This window comes from Theropithecus gelada, chromosome 6 (assembly GCF_003255815.1).
Source record: "Theropithecus gelada isolate Dixy chromosome 6, Tgel_1.0, whole genome shotgun sequence".
Classification (NCBI taxonomy): domain Eukaryota; kingdom Metazoa; phylum Chordata; class Mammalia; order Primates; family Cercopithecidae; genus Theropithecus; species Theropithecus gelada.
Window position 1 is genome coordinate 62,982,886 of NC_037673.1, and position 23,968 is coordinate 63,006,853.

General features: G+C 39.8%; 1 protein-coding gene across 2 annotated transcripts in view; it reads left to right on the plus strand.

The window, feature by feature from the left end:
- NLN (neurolysin) overlaps positions 1–23,968 on the plus strand; it is a 103,739-nt gene that overhangs the window by 29,064 nt on the left and 50,707 nt on the right. For both annotated transcript variants that reach the window (XM_025388619.1, XM_025388620.1), the window contains 3 exons: positions 4,030–4,289; positions 8,710–8,858; positions 22,274–22,381. In XM_025388619.1, the coding sequence (XP_025244404.1) occupies positions 4,030–4,289; positions 8,710–8,858; positions 22,274–22,381 (517 nt within the window). The remainder of the gene's footprint in view (positions 1–4,029; positions 4,290–8,709; positions 8,859–22,273; positions 22,382–23,968) is intronic.

Here is a 23,968-nt window from a genome sequence, read left to right on the forward strand (position 1 = left end):
CCATTGTTATTTCTGGAACCCTTGTCCTAAGGTAAATAAACTCCTCCACTTTTTCATACTCTTCCCTGGATCTTCGCTTCTCTTCCTGACCTTTTCTAAAATCCACTGAACCCTGACAAAAATATTTCCCATGCATCCCTCTTCCTCCCACACCCCATACCACAAAGTAAGGAGGAAAGATCAGTATCTTTTCCCCCAGAGGCCCCCCTGCAACCACTGTGATGTCCAGCACTTCTTCATTGTGTAAAAACACCTTTGAAGCTCATGATCTGGTTTTCCCATTTTATATCCTGCTCATGTTGTCTCCCCCAGTCAGCTGGGAGTTCCTTCTTCAGGTACTCGGGTTCCTGGTTCAGTCTTCCTTTCTCCTCCCAGGATCCACCATCAATCTGCTGACTCCAGTGTTCACATAGGCAATTTATCCAAACTAGACTCTTGTTTCTTTACCCTCTTGCAGAGAAACTGCTTAATCCTTGAGGTCTTAAATTCGGATATCTCACATTTTTACTATAACCTGACTACTCCCATTTTACTGTTTTATTGATTTTACTGAGACTATAGTTTTTCTGTCTAAAACATTGATCACGTTTTATATTCCATTTCTTCCTATCTCTGTAGGGAGCTCAGTCTCTCTAAATACCTTAATAATGTAATTGAAAAAAAAGGTGGTTTCAAGTAGTATCATAACTATGATAAATTTCTTAAACATTTTGTGCAAATTTAAAACATATTTATTCCCAAATCTTTTGATCTAAAACCAAGGCCTTTTGTTAACTATAAATGATTTGATTGGCATTTCTTACTGTCCTTGTATAAACTACACCTATAATGCATCATCTTTGATTTCCAGTTTCAGCTTCTCGAAAGTGGAACATGAGTATAAGAAACATATAAGTAGTATGAATTCAGAAGCCTTCTGAATTGTCACAATTCCTTTCCCAATCTTTCATAAGGACAAGTTTTTTGTGGGAGTTGAATTTTTTTGTAACTCTTTTTTAAAGTATTTCTGAAACCTTTTACGTATCCCAGAAATAAGTTTTTAAATTTCGTATACATTTAATCAGTCAAATATTTAAATTACATGAAAATAAGCATAACAGGCATAAACAGGTTTTGGAACAACAGGCTTAACCGTTAGTATGTAACTCAACTGGTGGAAGAAGAAATGTGAAAATGTATTAGAAAATAGCCTGGCAGCCTCAAGTTGTAAGCATCAACTAGTATGTGGACATGAGTTCTTGTGGAGAGTAAAGATGAGGAGGTCAGTACTTAGGTCTCTCCTATGTGAAAAATGTATCTATTCTGTGTCTCAACCTCTTTCAGCTACACTGTATTAGCTCTTCTTCTTTCCATGGCCAAATCCACAGAGAATTGCCTAGGTGCACACTGTCTCCAGTTCTTCACCTCTTCCTTATTCCTCCATCATAGTAGTCAGACCTATACCCCTGCTGCTCCCCTGATGCTGCTTTAGCCAGAGTCGTGAATGGCATTCTGCTGCTGTATTCAACAAAGACTTTTCAGTTTTTCTCAACATCTGTATGTTTGCTACTGTTTTCACTGCTTACTTGTTACAACTTCCTAGAACCCATCTTGGCCTAATGTTCCTTCTACCTCAGTGATCATATTAGAGTTAGGGCCCCAATGCTTTTCTCTCCTCTGCAAACTCCCTTGGGTACTCCTGTAAATACGATTACCACTTAATATTAATGAATTCCTCTTACATGTTCTGTAGCCACTTCAAACTTGGCATGTCCAAAATTGAGTTTCTCTTTTTTCCCCCAAAACGCCTCCTTTCCCTTGACTCTCTTGACTCTCTCACCTCCACCACCTCCATCCATTCAGTACCAAGTCCTATTGAGTCCAACTCCTGAATATATTTTAAATCATTCCAATTCCCCCTATTTCCTAGTTTTGTATACTTTAATCATGAGCCCCAATTACAGCCCCAAGAACAACTTCTCTCTTGAATGATCTCTTTTACAAACCTTTCAACTCATTATAATTTGAGCGATTTCTCTAAAATACAAATCTGGTATCTCTCACCTGATTAAAACCCTTCTATGGCTCTCGAATTGCCTTCAGAATAAGATTAGATGTTTGGGGGAGTTTTTTGTTGTTGTTGTTGTTTTAATGTTGTTTTAATGTTTCATGTAGACAATGTTTCACTATTTTGCCCAGGCTGGTCTTGAACCCTGGACCTTAAACAATCTGCCTGCCTCAGCCTCTCAAAATGTTGGAATTATAGGCATGAGCCACGATGCCTGGCCAAGGTTAGAGGTTCTGATGATTCCCAAGGCTCTTCATTTGCTAAATGTCTCTACTTACCTTTTCAGCCTTCTCTCCCCTTATGGCATTACCTTTGGATAATTCCTACACATTGTTCAAATGTTGGTTTGCTAGTTGCTCTTTCTAGAAAATCTTTCTTGACACATTCGCCCTGCCCCAAGACCAGAATGGAGTTTCCTTCTTTTGGAGTTCTCTCTGCTTACCCTTGTCATAACACTCATCTCAGTGTAGTATAATTGCATGTTTATCCATTTGTCCTTTCTACTATGTTAGAATGTCAGGGTCTAAGACAATTTGCCATTTATCCCCATCGTCTGTCATGAACTGGATACAGTACATGCTCATAAGTATTAGCTGGATGAATGACTTTAAACAAGTCACTTAGTCTCTCTGAGGCTTCAGTTGCTTCATTAGAAGAGAATACAATAATGCCCTACCTACCTTATAAGGTTGTTTTGGGGTCCTGTAAGATAATAGAAATGAAGCTTAGCATAGTGGTTAAGAATATGGGTTCTGGATCCATACTGCCTGGCTTTTAATCCTACCTGTGACCCTACAACTAGCTTCATGGCTTTAGGGAAGTTACTTAACTTCTCTGTGTTTTAGTATTCTCTTCAGTAAAACAAGACTAACTACAGTATATAACTTAGAGGGTTGTTGGATGACTGAGTGAGTTACTGCATGGGAAGTATTTTGAACCGTGCCTGAACAGACAATAAATGTTAGCTACTAAATAGAACATTTTTATTTATAAGCCCTAAAATTATATATACTTACATTTATGTATATATGTGCATGTGTATATAGATAGAGAGAGAAACATGGCATCAGTATTACTAGTTTGAATGTTTTAAGGGAGTAAAGACTGGTATCATTATTCTTAACAATTTCTTTTTTCTTTTTTTCTTTTAGGATAATGCCATAGCTATCCCAGCGTTTATTTTCCAAGTCTTAAATTCAAATTGTCATTCTTAATTTACATGAAATTTTGGTTAAGAAAATTGATGTTCAGTATAGGAAGAGAAGTTTTTAATGTTTCCTTGCTAAACTTGCAAGGTTTTTTTGAGTCTATGTACATAGTAGGTGGAAGTTAGCACTGGAAAAATATTAAAATAAAAAAGATACTGGCCAGGTGCAGTGGCTCACACCTGTAATCCCAGTACTTTGTGAGGCCGGGGCAGGAGGATTGCTTGAGCTCAGGAGTTCAAAACCAGCCTGGGCAATATGGGGAGACCTCATCTCTACAAATAATTTTTAAAAATTAACTGGGTATGGTGGTATGTCCCTGTAGTTTCAGCTATTTGGGAGGTTGGGGTTGGAGGAACACTTGAGCCGATGAAGTCAAGGCTGCAGTGAACTATGATCACGTCACTGCCCTCCATCGTGGACAACAGAATGAGACCCTGTCTTAAAAAAAAGAGAGAGGGAAGATTACTGATTTAATTTATGAAGGAAAATTATTATAGCTTCAACACCTGACTTTATTTTTCTATATGATTTAATTACACAAACAATTCAGTGTTTGAATTATACAAATTTCATTAAAACTATGTAATTATGCAAGAAAAATAGAAAATACAAGTTACTTAGTTTTGTGCATATGTGTTCACCTGAAAATATTTGCTTGTTTTTTTTAAAAAAAGTTATTTTTAATTTAAAATTTAATTTTATAATGCACATTCATATGTTGACTTTGAACCAACCGAAATCCCTAATTCTTATTCTTTTTCTGATTCTTTTTAGAGTTGGTGGTTCCAGGAATTTACTCAGAATGACATTAGGAGGAGAAGTGATGTCTTCTCTTCAGGCAATGTCTTCCTATACTGTGGCTGGCAGAAATGTTTTAAGATGGGATCTTTCACCAGAGCAAATTAAAACAAGAACTGAGGAGCTCATTGTGCAGACCAAACAGGTGTATGATGCTGTTGGAATGCTCGGTATTGAGGAAGTAACTTATGAGAACTGTCTGCAGGCACTGGCAGATATAGAAGTAAAGTATATAGGTAGGTCAGATGCAGAAGCTTATCAGTGTTCCACTTTGTGGACATCTTAAATCATTTCATGCTTTCTCTCTTTCAGTTTTTCAGTTTTATAAGCATTGATTTTTACATAATTGCTTAAAATTTAATTATGTAAGATTTTAAAATTGTTTATGTTGGCAAAGGTGCTATAAAATGTACACTGATTACACTGCTTTCTGGAGAGCATTTTGGCAACATGTCAGAACTTTTAAGATATTCATACCCTTTCCCATTAATTCCATACCTAGACATTTATTCTAGGAAAATAATCATATATATGGAAAATTCATGTATCAATTTATGTATAAGTAGGTATTCTTGTCATATCATAGGCTTAGAAACAATTCCCAAGTGTCATCCAATAGATTAGATAAATAAATTATAAAACATCCATCCTCTGGAATGCTGTATAATCATTAAAATCATGGTTTACAGGCAGTGTTTAATGACACGGGGAAAAGGACACAGAAGAACTGGAAGAAAATAAACAAATTTTATCAACGGTTTTGTTAGGATTCTCCAGAGAAATTGAACCTATAGGGTGTGTGTGCGCGTGTGTGTGTAAGTATATATATGTAAATATGTGTATGTGTAGGAAGAGAGAGATCGATTGATAGATTGATTATAGAGAATTGGCTTACATGATTAAGGCGTCTGGAAAGTCCAGAATCTCAGTGTGGGCTGGTAGGCTTGAGACCCAAGAGAGCTGATGTTCCAGCTCCAGTCCAAAGGCCAGTAGCCTAGAGGCCCAGAAGAGCCAGTAGTGCCGAAGTCTGGGGACTGCAGGAGGATTCTCCCTTGTTCAGGGAGTCTTTTAGGCCCTAAACTGATTGGATATTGGCCACCACATTATAGAGGGCAGTCTACTTTACTCAGGCTCATCACTCTAATGTTAATCTCATCAAAAACACCCTCCAAGTTAACACATAAGATTAATCATCAGAATGTTTAATGTATCAGGTGATGGGTTTATAGCTAATTTTTACTTTCCTCTTTATGTATTTCTCTATTTTCTGCCCTGACATACATTATTTTTATAACATATTAGACCCTTCAAGTTATAAGGAATGAAGATTCCCTTTGGTTACCTCTAAGGGTTGGACATATTTTGTAGAATGATTATGACAGACAATCTTGGCTGTATATCCAAGTTTCATAAGAGAATATAAGATAGCTGCAGAACTGGTGATCGTAAACATTCGTGTGCATTTTGTAATTTGAAAGATTGTCAGAATCCAGCATAGCCCTAGTGACGTGGTCATCTCCTTGCCCCACTATCCCTTCATTCTCTATGTTTCACTGTAAAAAGGACTTGGCTGTTTTCTCTTATCTCAGCATTTGTTTCAGTTTCTGCTCCTACCAGCAACTGCTTCACCTTCATTAATGGCTTCTCAATCTTATTACACGTCTTGAATTTAAACTCCTGAATAAAAGGCTCTGATTGTCGGCTGGGCGCGGTGGCTCAAGCCTGTAATCCCAGCACTTTGGGAGGCCGAGACAGGCGGATCACGAGGTCAGGAGATGGAGACCATCCTGGCTAACACGGTGAAACCCCGTCTCTACTAAAAAAAATACAAAAAACTAGCCGGGCGAGGTGGCGGGCACCTGTAGTCCCAGCTACTCGGGAGGCTGAGGCAGGAGAATGGCGTAAACCCAGGAGGCGGAGCTTGCAGTGAGCTGAGATCCGGCCACTGCACTCCAGCCTGGGCCACAGAGCGAGACTCCGTCTCAAAAAAAAAAAGAAAAAAAAGAAAAAAGGCTCTGATTGTCTTCATTAGTCACAGTCAAAGGGATAGAGTTAGTCCCTATTCAGCAGAGCTTTTCCAGCTGGCGACTTCATGTGCGTGTACCATCATGGATGTGGTTTGTCCTTGGTTCAGGTGCTCACTTCTTCAGTCACTTGTGGCCAAGATGGTATAGCAACTCATAACTTAGGCATTTGAGACAAAGTCTCACTCTGTCACCCAGGCTGGAGTGCTATGGCACAATCCTAGCTCACTGCAGCCTCGAACTCTTGGGCTCAAGAGATCCTCCTGCCTCAGCTTCCTGAGTAGCTGACACTGCAGGCCTGTTCCACCATGCCCAGCTAATTTTTACATTTTGTGTGGAGATGGGGTTTCACTATGTTGTCCAGGCTTGTCTCGTGTATGTTGCCCACTCCTTGTCTCCGGTGATCCTTCTGCCTTGGCTCCCAAAGCACTGGGCTTACAGATGTGAGCCACTATGACTGGCTCAAACAAAATCTTTTAAAAATAATTACTTTAAATTGTTTTTCTCTCAATAATAGATCTTTTCAGCATACTTTCAAGTTTGTGATATTTGTTCTTGCTCCTCTATAAATTTATTTTTATGGGTTAATTATTGAAAATTGTGAGTTTGGGAATAGATTTTTTAAAAACTAACTTTCTCTTATCTGGGCATATTCTCCGCGTCCTTTATTCCTCTCACAGTAGCTGTTGAAACCTTGTTTGTCTAGTGTCAGGCACTGGGCATCAGCATTGTCTATAGTTTGGCAGTGAGAGCATAAATCTGGTTCCAGGTCTTTGTGGCAAAGTAAGGAAGGAAATGGCTTTCAGCATCTTTGTTTGTTTAAGAATATGTTTCTAATTGTAGGCTCCGGCATTTGATGTTGCTTATATAAGTTTTTGAGCAATTTTTATTCCTTCTTAATACATTTTATAGCTAATTTATTTTATTTTATTTTATTTATTTTATTTATTTATTTTTTGAGACGGAGTTTCGCTCCTGTTGCCCAGGCTGGAGTGCAGTCGCACAATCTTGGCTCACTGCAACCCCCGCCTCCCAGGTTCAATCAATTCTCCTGCCTCAGCCTCCCTAGTAGCTGGGATTACAGGCATGCACCACCACGCTCTGCTCATTTTGTACTTTTAGTAGAGACAGGGTTTCACCATGTTGGGCAGGCTGGTCTCAAACTCCTGACTCCAGGTGATCCACCTACCTCAGCCTCCCAAAGTGCTGGGATTATAGGCATGAGCCACCGTTTTATAACTAATTTTTAAAAGTAAACATATTGCAACCATGTAGTTAACCATTATCACTTAAATAAGTGCTGTATTAAATTTCAAAATTTTCTATTCCATTCTTTCCTTAACCGACAGACATAAAATTATATATTAAATCCTAAAAGTATAATTTCACAATTTGATATTTCAAAAATATACCTTATGGATTTATTCTGGTATTTGTGGCAAGTACTTCTAATAGCTTTATTTGTAACAGTGTTTTAAGAGGACTGATATGAGTGAGGCAGTTTGTTTAACTGTATAATTTCTTGCTGTATAAAGGATAGCTCTACAGTCTCCTAGAGATCATATGGAAATTTTACTGTTTATAATACCTTCACAATACTGAAGTTAATCAAATAAAAATTCACTTATTTTCACAGCATAGCACAACCATCACTATAAACCCATACTTATTTTTGTTGTATAGTATTGGTTATTTCACTGACATCAGAGATTTTTACCCAATTAAAGTCAAAATAGAAATTGATGAAAAACCCAAGAACCAACTTTAATATGTGAAGATCAAACCAAACGAAATTATCATTGTTATTTAACAGGAATGTCTCCAATGTCTAGCTACTTACTGGATGTGTCCACTTAGATTTCTGGGAATCCTTTGAAATTATCTGGAATTTTGAATGTTTTTATGTATATGTGCATTTGGGGTAGGGTCCATTGCTTTGATTAGATTTTTCTATGGAGTCTTTATCTTTTTATGTACCCTTTCCCCATCCCAGATCCTAAGATGCCTCAGTATAGGAACTGTGTCTTTCTCTTCCTACATTCCCAGTTGATAAATTATACCCTCAGGCCAGATGCAGTGGTTCACGCCTATAATCCTAATACTTTAGGAGGCTGAGGTGGGAGGATCACTTTAGCCCAAGAGTTGGAGACCAGCCTGGGAAATATGGCAAAACCCCATCTCTACAAAAAATACAAAAATTAACTGAGTGTCTGTGGTCCCAGACACTCAGTGGTGTTGGGGAAGGAGGGTGCTGAGGCAGGAGGGTTGCTTGAGCCTGGCAAGTTAAGGCTGTAGTGAGTCGTGATTGCACCACTGCACTCCAGTCTGGACGACAAAGGCTGGGCGACAAAGCAAGACCCTGTCTCAAAAAAAAAAAAAAAAAAATTATACCCCAGTGTACTTCGATAAGTGCTCAGCTCACATCCTTACCGTTCATAATGATGCCAACTGGAACAGCCAAGTCCTGCATTAGATGCTTTTTCTTGGTAGCCTTAGGAACCTTTATAGAAAGTATAAAATAAAATAAAATAAAACTTTTATTGGCATGAGAATTCACTGGGTATGAGGTATTTGGCTTAATACTGATTTGGCAAGTCCTGTTGTGTGGTAATATTTTGGTCTCCATCCGCAGTGGAAAGGACCATGCTAGACTTTCCCCAGCATGTATCCTCTGACAAAGAAGTACGAGCAGCAAGTACAGAAGCAGACAAAAGACTTTCTCGTTTTGATATTGAGATGAGCATGAGAGGAGATATATTTGAGAGAATTGTTCGTTTGCAGGTAAGTGGTATTATAAATCCCTTTAAAGAGGGGAAAACTACAACAAAAAAGAACCTTCAATCATCAATAAAACATACTGATTGGATTTTCTTAGATTTTGTTTCCAATGATTATAATACCATAATGGGCATTATATAGTATTACATAATGTAAATTGTATCGTTGAGATTATGTTGAGCTGCTAATTCCATTCAATTAAAGACCAAATGTAGAAGAGAGAACATCTGTAAAGTCAAGGCTTTTTAACGACATTATGAACTTAATGGTTGCTTGTAAGGCTTATCTTAGACCAAATCAATTAGAAGCAAATGGAATCAAGTTGTTTATCTTAAATCTCTTGTGGTTTGGGAACCATAATATTGATGACATACTGTTGATGCTGTATGCCAGTCATTCCTGTCTGTCATCCTTACATTTTTGAAGACTTGCGGAAATTATGGATAAATGTTCTAGGTGGGTCTGCCCAAGTGTATTTGATCTTTTCACCAGTGTTGATTTGCCTCCTAGCAGTTTCATCATGCCTTGCTTTCAATTTTTATTTTCATGACACTTCAGCAATTTGTTTGGGAGAAAAAAACAGTTTTAAAATTCCAGGCATTTTTTGTGTGTGTGTTTACTTTTGCATGTTTCTTTCTGCAGAATCCCAATTCTTTTTTTCCTTTTTAGCAGACCATGACAAGAGTTGAAATATTTTAAATTAAATGGCATTTTAATTTGTAACTCATTATACAATGTGTAATCAAGATTTAGACATGTAAGGTGTATATCCTGTTTATTTTCTCATATCAAACGTGCATTTTTCATCCTGTAATTGATAATCATATAATTCATAATAACTGATGAAAGTAACTTATGAAAATAACTTTATGATTATTCTTAATTAGCTAAATTGTTCTTCTTGCTCCTTTTGACCGCAGTTATTCTATGTGATTTGAATCATGGCCTTTTTAGTATCCCCATTTTATTTCATCCCCAAATTACTTTTCTTTCTTGTTCTGTATTTTTTTATGTAATTTGGAATTTTTCCTAGAATTTCTGGTTTCCTTTGATTCATCCTATTTTCATCATGATTTCTAAGTTCTCATTTGAAATAATGTTTTTTATTTCACATTCTGTGATCTTATGAATGTTACCAAGGTATGAAAGGTTTGTCACTTTAGATTCTTTGTCATAGAGTACTTTTAAATTTCATATATTTGAGACCAGCCTGGCCAACATGGTGAAACTCTGTCTCTACTAAAAACACGAAAATCAGCCGGGCGTGGAGGCAAGCACCTGTATTCCCAGCTACTCGGGAGGCTGAGGCAGTAGAATTACTTGAACCCAGGAGGCAGAGGTTGCAGTGAGCCGAGACCATGCCATTGGGCTCCAGCCTGGGCAACAAGAGCAAAACTTCATCTAAAAAAAATACAAATTAATTAATTAATTAAAAATAGAAAAATTAGCTGGGAATGGTGGTGAGTGCCTGTAGTCCCAGCTACTCGGGAGGCTGAGGTGGGAGGATTGCTTGTGCCCAGGAGGTTGAGACTGCACTGAGCAGTGGTTGTGCCACTGTACTCCAGCCTGAGTCACAGACTGAGACCATGTCTCAGAAAGAAAAAAAAAAAATCCACACATAAAGGCCTCATTAAGCTGGATAAATAGGATCTTAAATTTATGTGATGTCAGCAATTTCAGGCCTGCTCTACTGAAATTAGGATGCTCTGAATAATATTCCCAAGATACCAATAATGTATATAATAATCAAATATACTATCCCAATTGGATATAAAATGTTATTTTAGTTCTATTTTCCACTTAAAATTAATACATAGCAAAGTGAAATTACTTTTCATAATTCTTCATGCAATAAGGGCTCCAGTTACCTATTGATGCATAACATATTACCTCAAAATTTAGTGACCTGAAATAGCAACAATCATTTTCTTTTCTCTCACAGTTTCTGTGGATCAAGAATTCAGAAACGAATTAGTTGGACAGTTCTGACTTGGGGTCTGACGTGTGGTTTCAGGCAGTGGTGACTAGGGTTGAAGCAGGTAGGAACTAATCAGGCATCTGTCGTTATTCATGTAGTCTCAGGGGTATCTGTATTTGTCCATTTTCACACGGCTATAAAGAGTACCTGAGACTGGGTAATTTATAAAGAAAGAGGCTTAATTGACTCACAGTTCCACATGGCTGGGAGGCCTTAGGAACTTATAGTAATGGCAGAAGGCGAAAGGGAAGCAAGGCATGTCTTACATGGTATCAGGAGAGAGAGCTCAGGGGAAGCACCAGACACTTATCAAGCAATCAGATTTCGTAAGGACTCACTCACCATCACAAGAACAGCATAGGGGAAACCACCCCATGATCCATTCACTTCCCACCAGCTCCCTCCCTTGACATGTGGGAATTACAATTTGGATTACAATTTGAGATGAGATTTGGGTGGGGACACAGCCAAACTATCATTGCGCCCCCGTCCCCTCCCAAATCTCATGTTCTTTTCACATTTCAAAACCAATCATGCCTCCCCAACAGTCCCCGATAGTCTTAATTCATTCCAGCATGAACTCATGAAGGGGTGGCCTGCCCCTCCACACCTGTGGGAGTTTCTCGTTAGGTGGCACGAGACACTTGAGAAAAGAAATGAGACACAGAGACAAAGTATAGAGAAAGAAAAAGTGGGCCCAGGGGACCGGCGCTCAGCATACAGAGGACCCACGCCGGCACCGGTCTCTGAGTTCCCTTAGTATTTATCGATAATTACCTTTACCATCTTAGAAAAAAGGGAAGTAGCAGGATAATAGGATCATCATAGGGAGAAGGTCAGCAGTAAGACATATGAATAAAGATCTCTGTGACATGAATAAGTTTAAGGAAAGTGCTGTGCCTTGATATGCATATGCAAACACCTTCATAAACCTTTTTAGTGCATAAAGAGCAGCATTGCGCTAGCAAGTCCCACCTTTCGCCCTAAGGCGGTTTTCTCCTTTCTCAGTAAACAGAATATACAATCGGTTTTACGCCGAGATGTTCCATTGCCCAGGGACGGGCAGGAGACAGATGCTTTTCTCTATCTCAAACGCCAACAACCGCCAAGAGGCCTTCTTTCCTCTTGTACTAGTCCTCCTCAGCACAGACCCTTCACGGGTGTCACGCTGGGGGACGATCAGGTCTTTCCCTTCCCACGAGGCCATATTTCAGACTATCACATGGGGAGAAACCTTGGACAATACCTAGCTTTCCTAGGCAGAGGTCCCTGCGACCTTTGGCAGTGTATGTGTCCCTGGGTACTTGAGATTAAGAGAATGGTGATGACTTTTAACCAGCATACTGCCTTCAGGCACTTGTTTAACAAAGCACACCCTGCACAGCCAAAATCCTTTAAACTTTGAGTCACCACAGCACATGTCTCTTGCAAGGACAAGGTTGGGGGTAGGGTCACAGATTAATGGCATCTCAAATACAGAACAAAATGAAGTCTCTTATGTCTACTTCTTTCTATATAGACCCAGTAACAATCTGATCTTTCTTTCTTTTCCGCACAACTCAAAAGTCTAAGTCCAAAGTCTCCTCTGAGACAAGGCAAGTCCCTTCTGCCTATGAGTCTGTAAAATCAAAGACAAGTTAGTTACTTCTAAGATGCAATGCGGGTACAGGCATTGGGTAAATGTTCACATTCCAAATGGGAGAAATTGGCCAAAACGAAGGAGCCACAGGCCCTATGCAAGTGTAAAATCTGGCCAGGCAGTCATAAATCTTAAAACTCCAAAATCTCCTATGACTCCATGTCTCACATACAGGGCACGCTGATCCAAGGGGTGGGCTCCCATGGCCTTGGGTGGCTCTGCCTCTTGGTTCTCAGGTTACAACCCCTGCGACTGCTTTCACAGGCTGGTGTTGAGTGCCTGCAGCTTTTCCAGGTGCAGGGTGCAAGCTGTCATGGATCTACCACTCTGGAGTCTGGGGGGCAGTAGCCCTCTTCTCACAGCTCCACTAGGCAGTGCCCTAGTGGAGCTGTGGCAGGAGAGAGAGTGAGCTCAGGGGAAGCATCAGACACTTATAAAACAACTAGGTCTTGTGAGAACTCACTCACTATCATGACAGCATGGGGGAAACTGATCACATGATCCAATCACCTCCTACCATGTCCCTCCCTCAATACATGGGGATTAAAATTCAGATTACAATTCAAGATGAGATTTGGTTGGGCCACAGACAAATGATATCAGTGTCTTAGTTAGATTGGGCTACCATAACAAAATACCATAGACTGAATCCTTTAAATGACAGAAATTAACTTTTTCACAGTTGTAGAGGCTACAAGTCCAAGATCAGTGTGCCAGCATGGTTGGGTTCTGGTGATAGCCCTCTTCCTGGCTTGCGGATGGCTGCTTCCCTTCCCTGCTGGCCGTTCCTCAGTGTGTGCACATGGTACAGGTTGGGAGGTGGGGGACAGGAAGGTCGAGGGGAGAGAGAGACAGGGAGAACTCTTCTTCTTTTCCTAAAAGGCCACAATCCTGTCAGATTAAGAACTGCCCTTCTGACCTCATTTAACCTTAATTACCTGCCAAAAGCCTATTTACAAATACAGCCACACTGGGGATAGGGCTTCTACAAAAGAACTTGAAAGGACACAGTTCAGTCCATAGCACAGAGCGTCTCCCTGTGGTCCATTTGTGTGGGTTAATTTGGGTTTCCTTACAGTGTGGTGGTATCAGGATGGTAGGACTTCTTTCATGAGACTCTGCTCCAACACGAGTGTTCCAGCAAGCCACATAGAAGCTACTTTGCACTTATGACCTGTCACGGAAGTCACATGACATCACTTCTGCCATACCATATTGGTTGACAAGTCACTGCATTCTGCCCAGATTCAAGGGACACCACATCTCAGTCTGGGGAGTATCATTTAATTAGCAGTCATGTTTCAAAACCTTCAAAATAGGGGAGGAGGTGGGGATGGTTAATGAGAACTGAAAGAAAAAAAAATAGAATGAATAAGACCTGCTACTTGATAGCACAACAGGGTGACTATGGTCAATAATGACTTAATTGTACATTTGGAAATAACAAGGTACAACTGGATTATTTGTAACACAAAACATAAATGCTTGAGGGAAGGGTTACCCCATTCTCTGTGATGTGATTATTACATATTGATTGCCTGTCTCAAAACGTTTCATGTGCCCCATAAATGTATACACCTACCGTATACCCACAAAAAAGTTTTTAAAACCTTCAAAACAAATAATTTGTTGACTAAATGGATGGAAGAAATTACAGTAGAGGGTAAGACTAACCAGTGTGTTGTGGTCCTCTTTTCTCTCTCCCAGTGTATGACTACTAAGACTGCCTTACATTTGTATAGCAATATGACTCATATAACCTTGATTCCAATCTAATGAGGTAGGCTCTTTTATAATGTAAGTGGAGAAACTGAAGCTCAGAAACAATAACTTTCCAAGAGCCACATCACTGGTGGGTTAAGTGCTTGCCAAAAACCATGTAGACTGTTTGTTAAACCCTTCAAGGGAGGGAGGTATCATGTTTGATTCTATTTTGCACCTCTGGCAGAGTGCCTGATAAAAAGCAATCGTTCAGTAAATGTTCATCAAACTAAAGTGAGAAAGCAGTTAGTGGCAGATCCAGAAAATAGGCCTTCAGTAATTGCTAGGACATAAGTTACCCATTTGGAAAAATAAAATAAAATTGAATGTCTTCCTCGCAACCAACTGAAAAGCAATTCCTAATGGATTAAAGTCATAAAAGGCTGGAGCTTAAAGCTTCTAGATCCCGTACAGGAAGATACCTTTATGACATCTGGGCAGGGATATATTTATTAAGACGCAAAAAGTGCTAACTACGAAATATAAGGCTAATAAACTTGACTATGTTAAAATAACTTCTATTCATAAGGAAAGGTAAAAAGAGTTCAAATACTGAAAAAATAAATTTATAAAACATTAAACTAGTGATGCATTCAGGATAAAGAACTACTACAATCAATAACAAAGAAACATCCCAGTAGAAAAATGGGCAAATGATATGAAGAAATATTTCAACAGAAACACACATAGCAATTAAATGTATGAAAAGATGTTGAACTTTATTAGTAATCAGAAATGCAAATGAAGACCATAATAAGTTACCATTCTTCACTCACAAGATTGGCAAAGATTAAGAAAACCAACAATGCCAAGTTATCTTTGTGGATATGGATCAACAAGAATGTTTGTGCACTGCTTCTAAGAGTGTAACTGATTCATCACCAAGTTGGAGAAAAACTTAGTATTAGAAAGTTGGAGCTTACATTCTCCACATCCTCCCACTCCCACCTCAGTATTTACCTAGAGATACCCTTGCATTTGTGCAAGATAATATTGAACAACCCAGATTCCCATCAGCAAGAAAATGGATCTATAAATTGTGGTACATTTATGCAACGGAATATTTTATAGCATTAAAATAAATAAGTATAACAACATGGAACACTATAGTTGAATCTTAGTAAAAGTAAAGGAAAGAAATTGCAGAATACTGCATGCAATATGATACTTTATAAAGCTCAAAAAGAAGCAAAACTGTCCAATATATAAGTGGTAAAACTGGAAAAAATTGTTTATCACAAAATTCAAAAGAGTAGTTATTTTTTGCACAGCTTACCTGTTGCATAAGTAAATGCAATGGTATTATTAATGTCCTATTTTATAAGTTCAGGGGGGATTTAATTTGTCCTCACTACATATATATAGTTATATTCATTTGCAGATATCAGGTTTCACATAAAAATTTAACATATATTAAATGTATCCTTAATTCCACCAAGAAAAAAAAAGACAAAGAAAAAGCAGTGAAAACAAGGACTTCCTCATCCTTTTAAGCTAAAAGAAAGGCCAAGGGTCACAAACCTGCAGTTATGACTGCAGGTATTAGTATTTCCCAGTTCTTACAAGGGCTTCACAATCGTTGGCTTTTAAAAAGCCAACAAACATCAAAGAAGATTTCGTACCTGCTCTTTCCAGCCATTTTGGTGAGAAAAATGTACAGTGTCTTCATGTCAAAACAATCAGGCATATTCTATTCCAGTGGCCTGCTAAGGAATAAATGCACAAGAGGAATTCTTTCATGAAATAGAGGCTGAATTATGCAAGCTAAATTTGAGGAGTACAGTGATCTATTGTAATTTTTTTTTTTTTTTTTTTTTTTTTTTTAGAGTGGCAAGCTTTGGTCTTGCCAATTCATCTGAGCCAATTAGTGATTTAAATAGGAAAACTTTAATGTTACAGTGCAGATGAATAGGTCATGAGATTGAGTATATGATTTTAAACATTTATGTAATCTCTCCTACTTGACCAGCCATGGAGACCCAGCTCCAAATTAAAATACAAGAACCAAAACCAGCCGGGTATGGTGGCTCATGTCTGAAATCCCAGCACTTTGGGAGGCCAAGGTGAGCAGATGGCCTGAGCCCAGGAGTTCCAAACCAGCCTGGGCAAGATGGCGAAACCTCGTCTCTACCAAAAATACAGAAATTAGCCAGTCTCATAACCCGGTCTCTAAATAAATAAATAAACAAACAAAAATTTTAAAATTAAGTTAAAAAAAAAAAAAGAACCAGTATCGTAAAACAGTGACCAAAAACCAAAACAAAGAATGATATTCCAAATTCGTTTACAATTTAATTCCTTTTATTTTCCATGTCTTCCTGATTTTTGAAATATGTAAGTCTAGTCATTGATTATAATCAATACTACTAAACTTGTAATTTTGTTGGGTCTTAAAAGCCTAGGGATCCAGATATAAAGCATCAACTACCTTGGCTTAGTTTCCCCATTGACCAGGCACCCTTCTTTTGTGCCCCCCTTTTTTCCAAGTACTTACCTATTTTTTAAACGTGCTGTGTGATATTGATGTTATCTATTAATATGTCTTTCTTTTCCTTCATGTGACTTCAGGCTCTTTAAGAATATTCTTTTTTGTTTCGTTAGTGCCAGGAATAAATAGGAGCTCAGTAAATGTATGTTGAACTGAACTAGCCTCAGTGAAAATGTATCTTCATGCAGTGTGATGCCTCACTTAAGCAGCCTCACACTGTGGCTCACAGAAGCAGTGAATCTTGCGATGGCATATTGAATTAGTAGTCAGCAAGGGGTGTTGGCTATATCCCCCTAGCCCAGGAGTATAGACAACTACCTAAGAATGTCCTCTTCACAGTGTAGTAAGATAGCAACCTTACAGTAAATGTCATGGACTGGGGCTGGGAGTAAGGGGGAGCAGAAGAACTAAATTACAAATATAATACAATTAGTTATTTCTCTATTTTAGTTTAACTTTTTTGGTTTGGGTTTTTGTTTTTTGTTTCTGGGTTTTTTGTTTTGTTTTTTTGTTTTGTGTGGTTTTTTTTTTTTTTTTTACAAACAAAGTCTCGCTCTGTCACCCAGGCTGAACCGTAGTAACACGATCTCGGCTGACTTCAACCTCCGCCTCCCAGGCTCAAGTGATTCTCCCACCTCAGCCTCCCAAGTAGCTGGGACTACAGGCACATGCCACCACACCCGGCTCTCTTATCCTGTTAGAATTTCTTAGCAAATTCAGAGTTCCTAATTCCCTTTTTTTTTTTTTTTTTTAAATGAGGTGGGTTCTCACTCTGTCACCTAGGCCAGAGTGCAGTGGCGCAGTCATGGCTCACTGCAGCCTGAACCACCTGGGCTCAAGTGATCCTCCTGCCTTGGCCTCCCAAACTGCTAGGATTACAGGCATAAGCCACCACGCCCAGTCCTGAATTCTATTTGTTTTTTTTTTTTTGAGACAGTTTCTCACTCTGTTGCCCAGGCTGGAGGGCATTGGCTCAATCTTGGCTCACTGCAACCTCTGCCTCCTGGCCCAAGCAGTCCTCCCACCTCAGCCCCCCAAGTAGCTAAGACTACAAGCACACAGCACCATGCCCAGCTAATTTTTGTATTTTTTTGTTGTTGTAGAGACAGGGTTTCGCCATGTTTCCCAGGCTGGTGAACTGAGCTCAATTGATCCTCCCACCTCAGCTTCCCACAGTGTTGGGATTATAGGCATGAGCCTCCTTGCCCAGCCCTGAATTCATTTTTAAAATGATATTCAGAGAAATATATTATCTTAATCTTCATAGTTCTTTTAACGGCCTTGTAATTTCTCCTTTGTATGGTACAGAAAATCCCACTGAAATAATTTTTTATTTCATATTTTAGAAACAGAAAATACGAAGTTCTTGTGAAGAAAAAGACAAAGTCATGAGACACAAGGTGGGGAGGGTTTGGGGGAAATTAAGAAACTCAGTATTTGGCCAGGCATGGTGGCTCATGTCTGTAATTCCAGCAGGTTGGGAAGACGAGGCAGGTGGATCACTTGAGCTCAGGAGTTTTAGAACAGCCTAGGCAACGTGATTAAACCCCTTCTCTACAAAATATACCAAAATTAGCCAGATGTAGTGGCATGTGCCTGTAATCCCAGCTACTTGGGAGGCTGAGGTGTGAAGATCTATTGAGCCTAGGAGTTCAAGGCTGCAGTGAGCCATGAGCACACCACTGTACTCCAGCCTAGGTGACAGAGTGAGACCCTGTCTCAAAAATAATAATAAACTCAATTTTTTGTGATAAAATTTTAAAGAATGATTAAGGATGGTGTTATAGTAAGTAGTATGGTACATTGGGAAAAACATTAAACTAGAATTTTTAGTGTTTTTTTTGTTTGTTTGTTTTGCTATTTTGAACCATTAGATAGATATATGATCTTGGGAAAATCATTTAATCTCAGTTTTCTTGTCTGTAATGTGAATATGTAATCATACTTGTGAGAGAGATGCAGAGAGAGAGAGAGAGAGAGAGAATACACATTCATATTAAAACTCTTTGTTACAGGAGGAAGTTAGGGGAAAATTAAATCTTTTCACCACAGAGACTGAAATAAGGTTCCATACTGTCAGATCATATAAATTTAAAAATCACTTCTGAAACTTTAGCCCTCTACTCTTTAAGCAGAAAAACTTCACCTAAAGAGGTCTATGGCCTGGCTGAGATTCAAGGGGAGAAATTTTTGTTAGGAAGGAAGGTGCAATTACAGCAAGACAGTCTGGAAGTGTTGGCTGATTCCCTCTTAGAAAATCCTTGGGCAGTAATTCTGACCTTGCCTGGGGATTGTAAGAGAATATTACTATGATCAACTCTGGGAGAGGAATGTGCTTAAGAAGCACATTTTAGAAGTGCCTTACTCCTACCAGAGAACTCCGGGGATTTCCCAAGACCTGTGTCTGCATTGCAAGGAGTGTCTGGTTATAATTAGTCAGATTTCTGTTGTGTCATTTTTGTGGTAAGTTAAAGATTTCATTACAGTTAATCAGTCATACAATGTATAAATTTATATATATATATATATATTTTTTTTCTTTGTTTTTTTAAGGGTTTTTTTGAGACCTGGGCCAGAATGCAGTGGCGCGATCTCAGCCCACTACAACCTCCACCTCCTGGGTTCAAGTGATTCTCCTGCCTCAGCCTCCCAAGTAGCTGGAATTACATGCACACGCCACCACACCGGGCTGATTTTTGTATTTTTAGTAGAGATGGGGTTTTGCTGTGTTGGCCATGCTGGTCTCAAACCCCTCACCTCAAGTAATCCACCCGATTCGGCCTCCCAAAGTGCTGAGATTACAGGCATGAGCCACTACTCCCAGCCTAATTAGTCATATTTTAATTAGACCTAATTCAGGGCTGATTTTTCTCAGACTATCCTTCTACCTGTTTGCACCTGTATCATTTATTTTGGGAATAAGTAGTTTTAACTTTAACATAGACTATGAGTTTTGAGTTCATATCCTGAATATATTTTAGGCTTTCTTTTTTTTTTTTTTTTTTTTTTTTTTGAGACGGAGTCTCGCTCTGTCGCCCAGGCTGGAGTGCAGTGGCGCGATCTCGGCTCACTGCAAGCTCCACCTCCCGGGTTCACGCCATTCTCCCGCCTCAGCCTCCGAGTAGCTGGGACTACAGGCGCCCGCCACCACGCCCGGCTAGTTTTTTGTATTTTTAGTAGAGACGGGGTTTCACCATGTTAGCCAGGATGGTCTCGATCTCCTGACCTCGTGATCCACCCGCCTCGGCCTTCCAAAGTGCTGGGATTACAGGCTTGAGCCACCGCGCCCGGCCTATTTTAGGCTTTCTAAAATAGCAGCCCTGCTACATGCTGATATGGCAGGTTGCAGCCTACCTAGTATGAGAGCCCATCCTCATCAAGCATAGCCATAGGGTAGGGATTCTGCATTCTTCAGCTGTTGAGGCTTTGTCATGAGTCTGTGTCCTGAGCTCATGGCCAAATGTGGCCCAGGAACCCAAGTACACACACAGCTGTCCCCCTGTATCCTTAGCTTCTCACTGGCTCCTTTCCTTGCTGGGATGGCCTTCTGCTCTGGACCTTAGCCTGCTCACCTGGGTCCTTAACAACTTACCCAACTCTTGCCAGGCCCTTCTCACCAAGGATTCCTTCCAACTCCCCTGCACATAACTACAGCCTGGATTCTCCCTAGCTCTACAGCTTGCAGTATTACACTGTCTAGAGATTCCTGTTGCTGTGCCTCACACTACAGGACAGACTTCCTGGCACTACTAAAGCCAGCCTAGATCAACCCAAGTTAATCACATCCGTACAAACACTGTGATTGGAACTGCTGGCCACCCTGAGGGAACCAGCCCATAGCCCAGTTAGCTCCCTGGCCATTGTGGGTTTCTTCCCTTTGCAGGCACCTGCTGCTAGCATCCCTTTGTGCACTAATACTAGCTAGGGAGGGTTCCAACTCCAGTCATGCCAGCATGCACAAATTCTCCAGGGACACAAAGAGTGGTTTCTGTGGAAAAAGGAGCCTATTTTCTGCCTCCACTGAGGATATCCTCAGAGTAAATATATGCACAACAAATGCTTTAGTACTGTGACATAAAATTATTTGTTGGCCAGGCATGGTCACTCAAACCTGTAATCCCAGCACTTTGGGAAGCCGAGGCAGGTGGATCACTTGAGGCCAGGAGTTTGAGACCATCCTGGCCAACATGGCAAAACCCCATCTCTACTACAAATGCAAAAATTAGCTGGACGTGGTGGCACATGCCTGTAATCCTAGCTACTTGGGAGGCCAAGGCATGAGAACTGCTTGAACTTGGGAGGCAGAGGTTGCAGTGAGCTGATACCGCACCACTGCACTCCAGCCTGGGTGACAGAACAAGACTGTCCCCAAAAAAGTAAACTAAAATAATTTTTTAGTAGGCAAAGTGAGATACAGTTGGCTGTATTAAGTAGTATTAAGTTAAAATACAACTCTGTTACCTGCTGCAACAAAAGATATACAATTGCAAAATTACTGCAGCGCAGATCTAGCACCAACAATCTGAAATGCAGTCTCTAAGCTAAACATAATCTTTTTACAGATTTAATTAGTTGGGAAATTAGGGATGCTCAGGGTTGAACAGCCTGGGTCTGTCATGGAGAGAATGTTTAACCAATAGAAGGCCTATAAGGCTTTAGAAACAGAAGTCCCTCATTGGCTTTCAACCAAACTGAATCCATTACACCTGCCGAATCTGTCCAGAGTCCATTTCTTCTTAGGAACCACTAACTACCCGGCCATCCAGATGTGCCATGTGTTTTCTGCCACCTGCTTTAGAGAAACATCTGGTGTCTTTATTACCTTGCTGTGGCTGGGGGAATTTTCCATTCCCCTCCATGGCCTTCTGTTCTTTTGAGTGAGTGTTGTTTGTGCTACTGCATATAGATTCAAATTTACTGTCCAGCTTTCCTCCTCTTTGTGCAGTGCTGACTCATTTTCCCCAGATATTTGTTTCTGTGCAGCTTGCTGTAGTCCCTTGGTCTCTCTTGGAAAATGACAGTAAGGCATTTTTGAAGTGTTAGAAGGCTTTTGCTGGGGCTTTATCCAGCTCTCCCTGTTTGGTTTATTGGCAAAAGGGTCCCACTGTGCATTTATGTAGAATTTACCCATTATTTCTATTCCTGCCTTTCAAGTTGGAACCAGGTTAGCAAATGACAGAAAATTAAATCCAGATGATTTGTGATAAGAAATATGTTTTGTGAAAAAGACCACTCAGTCATAAAGAATGCTCAGAATTAGATTATGCAAATGCTTCTGTTATCACACTGTCAAGTGGTACAGGCACTCCTGATTTTGATTCAAGGCAAGGAAATTCTATTTAGCTTTTTATTTATTTAATTTTTCTGTTTTAAATGAGCAGGACCTCACTAAAGCATAAAAGAAATTAGGTCTTCAATAGGGCCTGCCTCGTAATCACCTATGTGCTTCATAACCCAACAGAGATGATGAATAAATTTGCTGTGGCCTCATAGTTTATAATTTACATCTGCAGTGTTTCAACAGCAATGGTTTTCATGCTCTTTAATTTCAGGAAACCTGTGATCTGGGGAAGATAAAACCTGAGGCCAGACGATACTTGGAAAAGTCCATTAAAATGGGGAAAAGAAATGGGCTCCATCTTCCTGAACAAGTACAGAATGTGAGTTTCCTTTTCTTACCAGAAAAAGAAATGAATAAAGAAAACAAAATACTGGTTGAACGTCCCTAATCCAGAAATCCAAAATGCTCCTCAGGCTGAAACTTTTGGGTGCCAACATGATGCTCAGAGGAAATGCTCATTGGAGCATTTCAGGTTTTATGGGTAGGTGTGCTCTACTGGTAATAATGGGAATATTCCAAACTCCAGAAAACTCCAAAATCTGAAATGTTTCAAGCCCCAAGCATTTCGGATAAGGGATATTCAACTTGTGCAACAAAAAACAGAAAATAGGGAAACAGATGGCTTATAATAAAATAACCCATAATACAAAATCATCTACAATGTATTTAGTGGTTTTACATTCTACAACTCCTGTTAACCTCAGGAGTTAACCTCAGGAGTCTGGTGACGGACAAACAACTGATAACTTAAAATTGTTCTTTAACCTTGTACAAGTTTTATTTGTTTCATGTGTGTTGGGTGAGCTTATTTTCCCTACCCTGTTTTACATTCTTTAAGAGCTGATTTCAGGTCCTAGTAGTTGGTTTGTCTTTTCACTCCCTTGGTCATACAGAGATGGGGCACTGATTATAAAATCCTTACCGATGGAGAGTTTTTAAACTTTGGAATGGAGTATCCTATGTTTAATACATGCCCCTTAAGAGAAAAGAGATTAGCTGCTGAAAGATGCCTCTCAAAGTTTTCCTTTTGTCTGATGCCAGTCAAGTCTTCCAGGTTCAAAAATAAATTTGGCTCCAGAAATTTCTTCTTGGAAAGGAAATACAGTCCATGATTTATTTCCAGGTCATTCTTCTAGCCCGCAGGACTGGGAATAAGTTTGGAAGAAATCCAAATCAAGTGTTGTCAGCATGTTAGCTATGACCACAGGCACCACTGAGATATGGGTACCTTTCTCCCACCTAAAGCCCTTTGATCACCTTGTATCCTCTTCCTTCACCTAGTTAGAGGAGAAATGTGATTGATCTCACTTACCTGACCCTTTGCTTTCCCGGTCAATTCTTAATTCTGTTTGGAGCATGAACACTGTGTTAGTTAAGATATGTTTGGTTGCAGCTAACAAAACCCTATTTAAATGAGATTTATTTGCTTGCATAACTGGAAGATCAAGGGGTGAGCTGCATGGGTTGGTTTGATCCTGATGCACAGTGGAGTCATTGGCCATCTGATTTTTCTATTTCTCTACTCTGTCTTCCTCAGTGTTAGTTTTATCTAAAGACTGGCTTCCTTTCATTACTAAAGTGGCTATAAATCTAAAAACTCCACCATCCAGAAGGACATAGAGAAGCCACTAGTAAACTTCTCCTCATGTCTTAATGGCCCAGAGTGGATCCTGTGGTTAATCCTGAGTTCCCTTTTAGTCAATGGAATGCCAGGCCTGGGTTATCTGAACAGTCTCGAGGGCAATGGGGTTAGAATGACGGCCCAACTGGTGCAGAAGTCACACCCCTAGAGTTGCAGATAGGATCAGGTCCTATCTGAACTACATGGGCGCTGCAAAGTGGGGCAGAGGTAGAAAGGGGGTTGAGGAGAGTATCGGAAAACACCACTGAACAATGTGTTAGGTCA